Genomic DNA, 12,792 nt, shown 5'->3' on the forward strand with positions numbered 1-12,792 from the left:
CGGCCCGGCCCCCGCCCAGCAGCCGGCCGAGCGCCAGCGCCGGCCCCTTGCCGCCGGCCTCCTCCCGGTAGGGGTCGCCCTGCGCCGCCGCGCGCGCCGGGCCGGCGGGTCTGAAGGCGGAGCGCGCGCCGGGGTAGAACGCCAGGGCGCCGGCGCCGCCCGCCGAGGAGCCGCCCACGATGCCCAGCAAGGGACCGTGGGCCCGGGCCGCCCCGCCCGCGTCCGGGGCTCGGTCCGGCTGCTCCTTGCTTTTCTTGGGAGTCCCCCACTTGCCCGGGGGCGGCGAGGGGGCCGGGGCCACCAGGGAGGCCTCGCGCTTGATGCTGTCCCGCGCCCCGCAGGCCGGGGCGAGCTGGGCGGCCTGGGCGTGGGGCCGCAGGGCGCCTGCCTGGACCGGCGCCGTCAAGTCCGCAGCGGTGGGCTTCGGGGGGAGGCCGAGGCCTTCTGCCACCGGGGCGGCGCCGGGCCGGGCCGCGTGCTCCTGGTGCAGGAAGGCGCGGCCGCCGCCGCCGCTGAGCACGCAGTGGAAGCGCAGGTGTGCCTTGAGGCTGTTAGGGTACCTGAAAGTCCTCCAGCAGTACCAGCAGATGTAGCGCTCCTCCCCTGGGCGGGAAAGAATGGGAGAGGGACCAGGTGAGAAGCAAGGAGCCAGAAGGAACCAGCCAGCCCAAGTTTTAGCCTGCGTTGTGACAGAAGAGGAGTGAGGGTCTTAGGGCCCAGAGATAAAGTTCGGTAACCCTATCAGGAACCTCCCAAAGCGTGTAAATGGCCAACCCTGGTCACCTCCATTCTCAAAGGCTTAGTCAAAGAGCAAAACAGGTGAGCTGAGCCTTTCCAGTGAGGACTTCCACCAAGCCCTTCTAGTAAATCTTGTTGGGGAGAGGAGTGCTCAGGAAGGATGGCCTGGAAGAGCTGGGAGCAGCTGTTGCCTTAAATCAAGTGTTGAGGCTGCGCTGTGCCTGCGTCCATCTGTTGGCGTCTACAGAATAGGTAGCGTATGTCAAGGAGTTTGGGTAAACCGAACAAAGGCCAATCTAATAGTCATGAGCGCCTCGTTACCAGGCGAGACAATATCCTGTATGTATGGGCCATATGTAATCGTTCCTTTTCATACGACAATGTCTTTTGTGTCCTCTCTCCGCCCTTTTCACCCCCTCCCAGACTTAAACACTTGCGTGAGGTTTTCCTGGAGCGTGACCAAATGAATCCCCACATAAGGATTATGACTTGCTAGTCTTCAAAATTATTTGAATCCTTATTTCCTTCTTTAGCTTCATTTGCTTAGACTGGTGGGGGGGGGGGGAAGCCTGCTTCCTGATATTCTCTAATGGATGATAATATTCGGAGAAGGGTAGTGTGGCAGTTGTCTTATCGGTTGTTTTACCTGGTAGTTAATTAACTCCTAGATAGCTGCACAGATACAAGCTTAGAAAAGCGCTTGGACGAGATGTCTCTTGTTTAATTAATATATAAACATGAGAAAGGCACCCAGCTTGTCAAAAGTGCAGCTTTCTCTACCAGGAGTCGTGTGCGTGTGCGCGCTTGTGGTGTCAATTATTCGTGTCTCTTACACTGTAACTGTTTTTTGTTTGTTTGTTTGTTTGTTTGTTTTTTTACTTTGCTGGGGCCTGTGAACGAAATCCAGGTGTAAGCAGGTGCTAGAAGCTAATTGCTATGTACTGTCGTGCATACAGTGCGGTTTACTTTTTAAAGATGTCTGTGGGAAGGAAGTTGATGGGCCACAAGGAAATCCCAAAGCGCATTGTATATCTCTTAAGATTTCCTGGAAAAGTTTCATCCCCTCAAGCATCCAACTCCCACTCTTAATACATCCCTACAGAGCTAGTCGCGGAGGTGCAGCCTGCAATCCCAGCACTGGGGACTCGAGGCCATCTTGGTCTACAGAGTGAGATCCAGGCCAGACAGGGTTACCTAGCAAGACTGTCTCAAAGAGGAGGAGCAGAGGTCAAAGGAGAGTTGGGAGAAATAGGGAGATAGAGGGGTTAGCCTACAATAGTCTATTCCAGTTTGTATAGTGGTGATGAGACAAGACCATCTCGATATTCCTGCTGCCGGCCTTAAACAGCCACATAAAGCAGCCTTGGGAAGGAGAAAAGCAACCACTTGGTTTCCTGGGAGTGTAGGAAGCTCAGAGGCTGCTTTGCAGCAGCTCTTCAAAAGAGGTTTCAGTCTGTTCCTGAACAACTCTGCCAATGCGGAGCCAAGTGAGCTTTGTTCTTAAAATGAAGGGGCAGTGACTCAGTCTTTCTATGAAATGGAAACTAACTGAAGTTAGCCAGTATTGTAAAAAGAGATAATATCCCTACTTATTTCCTCCTCTTCCCAAAAATTAAGACAAGTGTGTGTGTGTGTGTGTGTGTGTGTGTGTGTGTGTGTGTGTTATTCCTCGAATTGCTTTTCCAGCTTATCTTTATCAACAGGCTCTGCAGACCCTAAGGTCAGCTCTTGCCAAGTGAGCCAAATACTCTTCATAAATGACTTTGCTCCTCCTCCTCATGTCACTTGAAAGAGTTCAGACATGCCCAATCTAGAAATACCAGGTTGAAAAATAGGCTCTACCTTCTGTAACAGGGAAATGATGGATTTTTTTAATTACCAGTTGCCAAATGACATTTATAAAAAAAAAAAAAAAAAAAAAAACAGTTGCCTGAAATAAAATACATGATTAAACAGGTTGCCTTTCTCTATTTGTTCATCCCTACAGAAAAGCGTTCTGTGTAGATGTGGCTGTCACAGTTTGTTGTAGAGTGTCAAGTCTGAGAGCTCTCTGTGTGGCTGCTGCACTTCTTGTTGACAATAGGATCTGATAATGTGGTTCAAGGAACAAACTATATTAGGATAATTCTTACGTGTTGGACATACAAATCTATTTTAAAACAAACAGGATTGATTTACAGAGGACAGTGACACTTTGAAGTGAAATGATTCATTGCTCTGAATAATCTGTCCAGCTCATGAAGTGTTTCCTAATTACCACACTTTTATCAATATATATCTGTTTCTAAATGGGTTCAGTGGAGCAGCAGTTCCGGAGGGGATTATATTAAAGTACACTTTATTTAAAGAACACTTTATTGTTGTCTATAAATAAATAGCTTCTTGGGAGAAATTAAGAACAAGCCAAAACAATTGGCAAGGGGGGAAAGAAGGCCAGGGGAAGCCTTCTGAAGGATGAGAATGGATTCTCAAGATCTTAACCATTTTAGCACCTCCTAGCCTTCTTCCCACAGAAAATGTCCTTCAGTGCTTGTGGAGGGTTTGAAAATATTTTGCTTTTTGTTTTTGTTTTTACTTTAGTTGCTACATCTTAGTTTGCATGAAATGACTTGGCTTAGAAGGAATCAAACAAATCTGAGAAGAAACTGGGATACATCCTAGATTCAATTTAAGTAGACTTAGTAGTGGGAAATGAGTGAATGCCATTTTAAGGAAGGACATTAGTACTTGCCAATGGACCAGCTGTAAGTACCATAATTCTATACTCTCCTGAAAAACTAACAGAAAGAGCACCCTTGTGCCTTTTTAAAAAGTGTTCTAGGTTTAAGGTTTGGTCTCTAGAACTCAAGATGTAGTTGTTGTAGCATATTAAGTCTCCTTTATTGGCTCTTAACTGAGTAAATATTTGTCATTCAGAATATGAAATGGAAAGGAAGAACTCGTGAGTTCATAAGGGGTATTCTGGCGTTGGGGACCAGGTTTGTTACTATTTGTTAATGGTTTTTAAGGCAGCAGCTTCCTCTCTGCCTGTGTAAGGAGCATGAATTCAGCTTCCACAGAGCTGAAGGAAAGGTTGTTCAGGTCTGGGATCACCTCCCACACCCCGCACTGGACACGAATCTCATGCACCCTCGCTGCTGGGGAGACCTTCCCGGAGGCAGTACCTTTCTCGTCGTGAGTTGGAGTCGCAGTCGTGGGGATGTCGAACCACTGAGCCAGCGAGTTAGAATACCACACGGTCAGCTCCTCCCCTGGCTGGACATCGCGCAATGCCCGGTAGAAGATCTGGGATAAATAAAAATTAAAAATAAAAATAAAAAATAACAGTGATAATAAGGTTCTCTGTCATTTCCCGAGTGGGTGAGAATAGAGGTTTAGAGGCTGACACTGTGGTCCCGGAGAAGCTACTGGATAGCTTGAAACTCATCCTTTACCCTTCTTCCTTACGGGGACGTTGGGACCCCTCGCCTTCTGAAAGTCCTTTGCTCATGAAATGCCCGGCTGCCTGGGGGGGCCATTAGCGGATGGAATTGGAGTTGACAATGATGAGGGGCACTGACAGTACCTGTCCTCCTGGTAAGTCTGCAATAGCTTCCAGAGTCTGTTCCTGGGGGTTCCTGGCTGCCCGGATTAACCCTATCCACTCCAGAGGGGCGCCCCCTGACTCGTCCACCAGCTCCCCTCTCACCATGCGTACCTGCAACACAAGCAGTGGTCATTGCCTCACCCCTCGCAACCCAGAGGAAAGTTTAGCCTCCACCCACCAGCTCAGCAAAGTGTCCCTGGCCCAGCCTCTGTGAGCGTCCGGGACAATAATTCCTTAGAGTGGGGGGAAAACTGAGGGAGGCCGAGTAGGAGACGGTGCCAGCACCACGCGCCTCGCAAACACTGGCTGGGAGCGGCATCCTCTCGGAGCACCTAGATGCCTCTCGATGCAGAACTCCCCACCTCTTCCCCAAGTGCGGCTCCGGGATAGAAGTGGCTCCAAGTTCTAGCCCGTCCCGAAGCCTAGTGCAGCACCCCTACCCTGTTCCTCAGCTTCCCAGTTCTCTGGAAGTGCACGAAGAAGCAAGTGAACTCAGACAAAGCGAGCACGGAGAAATTTCGCCTGCGGCTAGCAGGCTGTTTAAAGGCCATTAAATTACGTTTAAAGAGAGGCACGGGGCGCCGCAGAGCTGGGTGTAGACCCGAATGAGAGACGAGGGGTCCATGGGGGAAGGTGCCGACCCTGCTCCTCCGACAGGAAAAACACGTCTTACAAGAAAGCACTAGGCAGTTGCTAAAACCAAGGTCTTTCCTTTTTAAACGGGCTTTTGGCTTCATATCCTGATTGCTACCGGCCAGTCCTTGGCTGCCGAGGCGTTCCCCACCCTCTGCGTGCAGAGGGTCTTTAAAGCCTCTGTGTGCAACGGTCTTTTTTTCCTCAGGACCCTGTGCGTGTGTTTGAAGGTGGAGGTCAGAGGTGGAGAGCTGTACCTAGCGCCTCGAGGCTGGGGTCTCGGACTCTCAGGGCCAGCTCAGAGTCCCAGCCGGCATCCTCCTCTCCATTTCCTACCCAAACCTCTAAGCAAACTGGGGTGGGGGGTTATGTTTCAAGAACTAAGCGCCTCGCAAGAGCTATCTCTCCGGTGAGATGGGATTAAATTGTTTAAAACAAAATTTTAGCCTCATATTAGTAAGCAGAAGGGGAGAGAAGTCCTCCCCGCCAGATGCCTTGAGGGTGCACGGGAGGCAAGGACCGCGGCGGGAGCCTCCACCGCCGCGCTGAGGGCACCGCAGAGCGCTCCCGGAGGCCCCCAGACCTGCGACTCGGCGCGCAGGCTCCGGCCCCGCTCGGCTCCGGCCCCTCAGCCCGCCCCGGGTCCAGCTCAGTGAGGACACGTGCGAAGGATGACCGGCTAAGCCTACTCTGCGGCTAGGCGGGTACCCTTCTCTCCGCCGCTGCTCTCCTCGGGGTCAGGGCAAGAGGTGGACGGCAAGGGGCGGGGACCCGGGGGCCCGGAGTGGCCCAGTACCTTTTTCTTGGGCCCTGGCTCCCTGCGATCTGACAGGTACTTGCCCAGCTTGAAGGTGCCGGGCACGGGCCCCAGGCGCAGGCCAGCCGGGATGCAGCAGTCTGCGTTCACGCTGGTGGCCAGAGTGCGGGAAGTTGTGTGCATCGTTGCCGCCGCCGCCAGGCAGGCGCTGGGGCTCGCGGGTCGCCCCCGGGGCGCGGTGGCAGAGCACCCCGACGTGCGTCTTCCGCCCGCAGAGTGGCGCGGGCGGGCAGGCACCGCGCCTTTTCAATCCGGGCGGGCGCCTTTTGGCACCGCGAGCGCGAGGGCGCGGAGTCTGGTGAGAGAGTTGCGCTGCGAAGCAGCTGCGGAGTCCCACCCGAGAGGGTCACATGGAGTGGTTCCCTCAGCCCCCTGCATAATCGAGGCCTCTGAATGGCCAGCGCACAATGGTCCAGGCGACCTTCCCATTCCTAAAAATCCAATTTGTCAAGGGCGAAGAAAAGGCGCTGGTGAATCAAAGGTCCGGCGGGACCATTAATCCTCAGCATGGGGGATTGTCCCCGAGACAGTTACGATATTTTAAGTGACAAATCCACTGTATAATTTCTCCATAAATTTTACTTCCTTTTATTGTTCCCCGACAAACCAGTTTTGGGAAATAAGTGACTACTTTAAGTCTACTCGGCTGATTCCTTTGAGCCTTGGTCTACTTCAAAGATTCTTAATTCTCTCCCCTTGGCTTTATTGTAAAGGAGACTAAACAAAGGGCCGGGGACTGTTTGGAGGACTTGTTAACTTCTATTGATTTCTGGCGTGTGCCATACAGAAATTAGGCAGGTACTTGATGGGAAAACACCAGAAAATACCTACACTTTTAAAATAACGACCATAGTACCGTTTCGGAGACTGGGTTCAGGCCAGTCCTCCGTTGAGAACCAGTTGCTCCCTCTGCCCCTATTTGCCCCAAATATGAAACTACCGGGCCGGTTCGAGGGGAGGCCGGCCAGCTCGGCATCACCTCTCCCGGGCGCGCAGGGCGCACACTCTCCCTAGCTTCGTAGATCTGCTCTGTGCGTCAAGCTCAGCCAGGAAGAGGGGTGAGTTCCGCGGGCTTTATCCACCCCGTCTCCCCCACGGGCAACTCTTCCATTCAGACCTTGGTTTTGCCTTTAAGTTTAAAACGAGGAGAAAGTCCTGACACTGCTCCAGAGTCAAAAGGCTGGGGTTCTGCTTGTTTTTAAAGCGAACAAACAACAACAAAAACATCACAGTCTCTCCACGGCGAAAGGAAAGCCAAGAGCGGGCATTTAGGCCAACGCTGGGGGCCTTCCTTCAAACCACACGCTGGCATCACCAGAGCCACCAGGAAACTCCTGCAGGGGCTCCGGGGAGGCTGCTCGCTCCTTCCTCAGTCCCACCCCACCCCATCCAGCCTCACAGAAGGTAGAACGAGGACCCGGAGCAGCGCGCTCACTGGTTCCTCCCTGTGGCCCTAACTGAGAAGACGCAGCCCTGCCGCCTGGGTCTCTGGTTGGGAAAGCCCTCAGAGTAGCTTGCTAAGCTGCCCTCTGTTGGAAATTTGTGTTCACAACCCTAGGCAGGACCAGAAAACTAACTCAAGACCCAAGGCACCTTTCCTGAATTGCTTGGGACCTCGCTCTCCAGATCTGTAAAGTGGGAAGGATTGCTCCCTTTCCGCCAGGAAGCCCAGTCCGTTGGGAAAGCGCCCAGCAGTGGCCTTATGAAAGGCACAATAGCCGTTGTCTGCAGCAACCGGGAAAGCCAGGCCAGGTCAAAGGTCTCAGGTCTAAGCAAATCGAGACGAGAGCAGAGACCACGCTCGGAGGCAAAGCAGCCGCTCCCGGGGTCCGCTCCACGGCCCATGAGGGGATACCTGCTCGGGCCACCTCTTGGTGGACCTTGGCAGTCCTGTCTATGTGACTGCGCAGCGCCTGGCCCGGAGCTGTTTTCTAAATTTCACGCTCAGCCTTCCAATTGCTTCTCTGAGGGTAAAGAAGGCCATCCTCCAGAGATAGGAGAAAGCCTTTGATCCCACGGCCTATGAAAGGCAAAGCCGGGGGAGGGGCGGGAGGGGGCCGAGGAAGCCTCTCCGATGAGTCCAGGGCAATAAATTTAAGCCATGAACATGTCCCTCTAACCTCTGGCCTGGCGACTCCGGATGACACCTAGTTTAACTAACTAGCACCGAGAGCGAGGAAGGGGCGAGCGCAGGGCCTGGGTTCGGGGCGCCTCCCTAGCCCTTCCTAACCAGTGAAAAAGCGTGAACGACACGCGAACAGTTTTATCAATAGGACCGTGTAAAGGCCGACTGTGAGGAAAGTTATTTATTAATATAGCCAATTGTGACTGGTTCCCAGCTCCGCGAGAAGAAAGAGCTGCGCCAGAGGCATTCACACCAGCTCCCGAGTTTTATTCTGTCCTGTGGCTCAGAGTTGCAGTTCCCCAAGTGAAATAAATTGTCCACAAAGGAGAAAAGGAACACATTTTCTTTTATTTTTCCTCCCCTAAAAAGCAAGGGTGAAACCAATCTAATGTGCCCAGTGGAGCAAGATGGGCCGTGAAAGGCTGGGTGTTAAAAGTAAAAGCGGGCTGTGCAGCAAATGGGATGGAAAATTAAATGAAATTAAATAGCTTGAACGGCCGTATTGTCCCTTATTAAAAAGACACATTAATTACATGGTCTCAGCCTTATTCAAAGACAATGTTGAGACTCAATCAAAACATTCCACACGGCTTTTTTTTTTTTTTTTTTTTTTTTTTTATCGACTTAAAATGGGCGTCCAGAGGCCCTGCTGGAGCGAAATCCCTCCTACGCGGGAGGTGCCGGGCGCGCTCGGTCTGGGGCGGTCCCGCGGCGGTAACAGGTTGCCCGGGGCGGACGCCCGCTCGGGCCGGGCCTCCGCGGGCGGGAAGGGCGAGCCGCGGGGTCCCCGCAGCCCCCGGCCTCTCCGGGCGCGCCCGGGCCCGGCCGCGCGGCGCACGCGAGCCGCCGGGCTCCGCCGGGAAGGGGAGGGCCCTCCCGCCCAGGCCTTCGGGGCCGAGCCGCGCGGTCCCGGGGCTTCGGGTCTCGGTGCCCGCGTCCCCCGGGAGGCTGAGCTGGCTGCCCCGCGTGCGCCCGGGAGCCAGCGCCGAGCGGCGTCCCCAGCGGAGGCCGGAGCCCCGGAGGCTGCAGGCCGGAGCCGAGGCCGGAGCCCCGGAGGCTGCAGGCCGGAGCCCGGCCTGGGCGGCGCCGGCCCGGGAAGCGCCCCCCTGCGGGAGCCGGTGGCGGCCGGGTCACAGCCGACCAGCTGCTCTGCCCCCGAGGCGCGGGTGGGACATTAAGGCCGGCTCTGAATACACAAGCCGAGACAGGCTCTGGGAACGCCACCAGATGACGCGCCCGCGTCGGGGCCTTTTCTCCCCTGAATGCGTGGATGGTGGGTGCGCGGCGGCTGGGCGTCTCCGAGCCTGCAGCCAAGGACCCGGCCCCTGCACCGCGGCTGCGGTTCGTGCTGCCTTTTGTTTGGTTTGGTTCGGTTTGGTCTTTTCTTTTTCTTTTTCTTTCTTTCTTTTTTAAGTCTAGCATTGGAAACGACTCAATAAAAGTATTCAGAGTCCCTTCTCAAGTTGCCTTTTAACCGGAGTTCCCCAACTTATTTCTTGGTTCTTTCGGTTGACATGGTGCAAAGAAAAAGTCAGCGAGCGTGCTGCTGAATTGCAATGTCTTGGGGCACCGCCACATTCACGCTTCTCTGCCGGCCTCTGCCTGAGGAGCCCGCGCTCAATTCGATTTTCCTTGCTATTGGGCACATTTAGGAGAGCCTCTATTTGTGAAGTTCATTTCTAGGCAAATGTATTCAAGAGCTGATGGGGATGAATAGGACCGTGTGTCAGCCGCCCCTAATTGGGATTAAAGCACTTAGGAGCATATGCAGCGACTGACAGAAATTCTCAGGTTGCATTGTCTTCAGACTTCCACCCGCTCGGACGCTCCTCCTCCGAGGGAGATTTATAAAGACTGCGGGGAGAAACTGAGGAAAGAAAGAGGAAAGGCAAAGAGCCAAGCTAATAGCTCAGGGCTGGGCTGCAGCTCAGCTAGTGGAGGTGGTGGCTTCGCAGAAAAGAGACTGGAGATAATTGAGCGCCGGCCGGGCGGGGGAGCAGGTCCGAACTCTGAAAGGCTGAGAGTTAAAAGGCGAAATAAAGATGTTCTTGAGGCTCCCGAACGCCCCCTTCCTCTTTTCTTTCTCCCGAAGAACCTGCCTTTATTTCTCTTTATCTCTGCTGCCATTCTGCACCCCCAAAGCACATACCCTTTCTTGAAGAAATAATACACAAGTTGATACTTGAATGGGAGAGGAAAGAGTCATATAGGAAACAAAAATAACTATTGAATGTTGAAAAGGGTCGTGCTCAGATTACGCTGGCAAAGTTTCCTGGTGAATGGGTTAAATTTACGCACAGTGTGTCGAAGAGACACAAGCACGGTGAGCGGTCGCACATACAAATCGGGGTTCTGAATACATTGCTGCAAATTTACTGTCTACCTGTAAATCTCAACCGAGAAGTGCCCACTGAGGTTTGGGGCTGAGGTGACAAAACCCTTTAAAAGCTGGGAACCGGCTCGGAACTGAAGCTGAGAGAAATTTCTAAACAGTGAGTGATGGCAGCCTCCTTAAGCCTCTGAGCAGCAGAGACGCCTAAAAGATAAGCTAAACACTGAAGAAGAGTAAAGATTTCCGGAGTTACCCGGATTTTCTTCATTTCTGAGTTGTTTGGCTTCACCTGGACAGTGAGATGCAGGGTTGGAGCGCAGGACAAGAGGCTTCTCACCACGTCTTTTTGGGTGTAAGATGGAAAGAAAAGCAAGGTGAGGCTCTGGAGAAAACAATAACCAATAGCTTTTATGATAAACTCCTATTCAGGACTTGACCCCCAAGCTGATTCCAGGGACCTCATCAACCACACAAAACCCCCGAATTCCGGAGCCCAGAAGTGGCCGTTGAACTGGGAAGCTGTGCTCTCCCACTCTGATGGGGATTCTGGACAAGAGATGACCGCGTGACCCAGGAACAAGCTCCCGGGAGTGAGCGCACAGTTTCCCTTTTCAATTCCCCAGCAGAGCTAAAAAGTTCCTTTTCCCCAGGAGAGCCCACCTCATAGTTACATCGTGCAAGTCTGTGTTCTATAGAAAGCAGATCTTTCCTAAGTCAGCTTTCGTTCTGTTCATTGTTGTCGTTACTCCTTATTCCCATAAAAAGTTATTACATTTTATTTATCTGTGTGGTGTGGTGGTGGTGGTGTGTGTGTGTGTGTGTGTGTGTGTGTGTGTGTGTGTGCGCGCGTGTGTACCGTGGCACATGTGTGTAGTTCAGAGGACAACTTAGGGGTCAGTTCTATCCTCCTAACATGTAAGTTCCCAGGACCAAACTCGGGTTGCCAGGCTCAAGCCATCTTACCAGCCCTCTTCTACATCTTTTCATCGGTATATTAAGTGTCCCAAGCGATGAGTTTCATTGTGGAAACTTTATATATTTGACTTACTTTGATCACGCCTGTCCTTCTTATTGCCTGTTATTCTCTACCTTCTCTGGAGGGTGGTGGATATTTGGAGGAAGCTGGGTGTACAGGCATATTTAGAGGAGCTGAGGGAAAGTGTGAATGATGGAAGTTCATAACACTCATTGCAAGAGTAACAGGAACAAAGCAATGGAAATTTCCAGCGACCTCAGCACCGAGGACCAAGCTCAGCTGATAGGCACCCTCGCCAGACAACAGCTCACCGAGAGGCTGGAGAGAGGCTGGAGCGGCCCTGCTCGTCACATGCCCGCCTCACGCGTGCTATCATGCTCTCATTCTTGTGGCCACAAGCAAGGGGTGTGCCGAGGTTGCTGAAACGCACGTTACAGGGTCCTCACGCGGTCGGGGTTCGAATTCAGGTAGTCTTTTAGGTAGATGCAGGCCTGGTGTAAAACGGAGCTGAGGTTGCAAAAGTGAGTTTTATGCAAACGCACAGTAATTTTTTTTTCTTTCTAAATAGCTTCACACAGACACAGTGGTTGGGAGACTACCACACCTCAAGCCTTGGGACTCACAGGCTCTGCTGCTGATCTAAGCTCCTAGCCCCTGAGACACGGTTCCCAAATCAAAAATTCATCCATTTAAATTAAAAATATAGTATACCCACAGGCATGTGCAACTAGCATCCAATTTTAGAAAGTTTTTATTCCAAACTCCAAGACAGCTTACTGGAGGCAGCCACCAATGTATTTTCTAGCTTGAAAGACTTGCTTCTCCTGGATGTTTCATGGATACAGGCTCATACAATATGGGTGTATGTTTTTAGCATTTGTCTGAGTCTACCTTCTGCTGCTCTAACAGACTACTTAAGACTGGAAGCTGATTGATTGATTGATTGATTGATTGATTGATTGATTGATTGATTATGGATTTGGGTCTAAATCATGAAAGCAATGACGTTCCGGGTGAGTTCACTGTGTCTGCTGGTGTGATTCGAGGGCTCCGCACAATCCCAAAGAAGCACGGGACATCACATCGTGAGACAGAACAAGCTTGTCAGCTTGTGTCTCTCTTTCTCTTACAAAATTAATAATTAAGTTATGGGGACCCAACCCTCATGACATCACCTAATCTTTTATTTATTGGAAACAGATTTTTTTTTTCATACAATATATTCTGATTATGGTTTACCCTCCCTAAACTCCTCCCAGAGCCTCCCCAAACCCACACCATTTCTTTTTCTCATTAGGAAACAAACAGGCATCTAAAAATGATAATAAAATAAGATTTAAAAAAGCAAACATGAATAGGACAAAACAAACAAATAGAAAAAAAGAGCCAAAGGAAAAGCACAAGAAATACGTGTAAATGCAGAAATACGCACATTAGTGCACACAATCCCTAAAGACAGAAAATCAGCAACACAATATATAAGCAAAAGATCTGCAAAGGAAGAATAAAAGTCCAGACAAAGCATTATGAGACGAAAGAAAGAAAGAAAGAAAGAAAGAAAGAAAGAAAGAAAGAGAAAGAAAAA

The 12,792-nt window shown here is 51.7% G+C and overlaps 1 protein-coding gene across 1 annotated transcript in view; it reads right to left on the reverse strand.

Annotated features, from left to right (window-relative positions):
- Prdm13 (PR/SET domain 13) overlaps nt 1-5,930 on the reverse strand; it is a 7,876-nt gene extending 1,946 nt beyond the window's left edge. The window contains exons 1-4 of the mRNA XM_055603204.1: nt 5,754-5,930; nt 4,304-4,435; nt 3,903-4,023; nt 5-603 (exon numbers count right to left, since the gene is read on the reverse strand). Coding sequence (XP_055459179.1) covers nt 5-603; nt 3,903-4,023; nt 4,304-4,435; nt 5,754-5,897 — 996 coding nt within the window. The 5' untranslated portion in view covers nt 5,898-5,930. The remainder of the gene's footprint in view (nt 1-4; nt 604-3,902; nt 4,024-4,303; nt 4,436-5,753) is intronic.
- Between the last annotated feature and the right edge of the window lie 6,862 nt (nt 5,931-12,792).

This window comes from Psammomys obesus, unplaced genomic scaffold (genome assembly GCF_907164565.1).
Source record: "Psammomys obesus unplaced genomic scaffold, mPsaObe1.curated_primary_1811, whole genome shotgun sequence".
In the NCBI taxonomy this organism is placed as follows: Eukaryota; Metazoa; Chordata; class Mammalia; order Rodentia; family Muridae; genus Psammomys; species Psammomys obesus.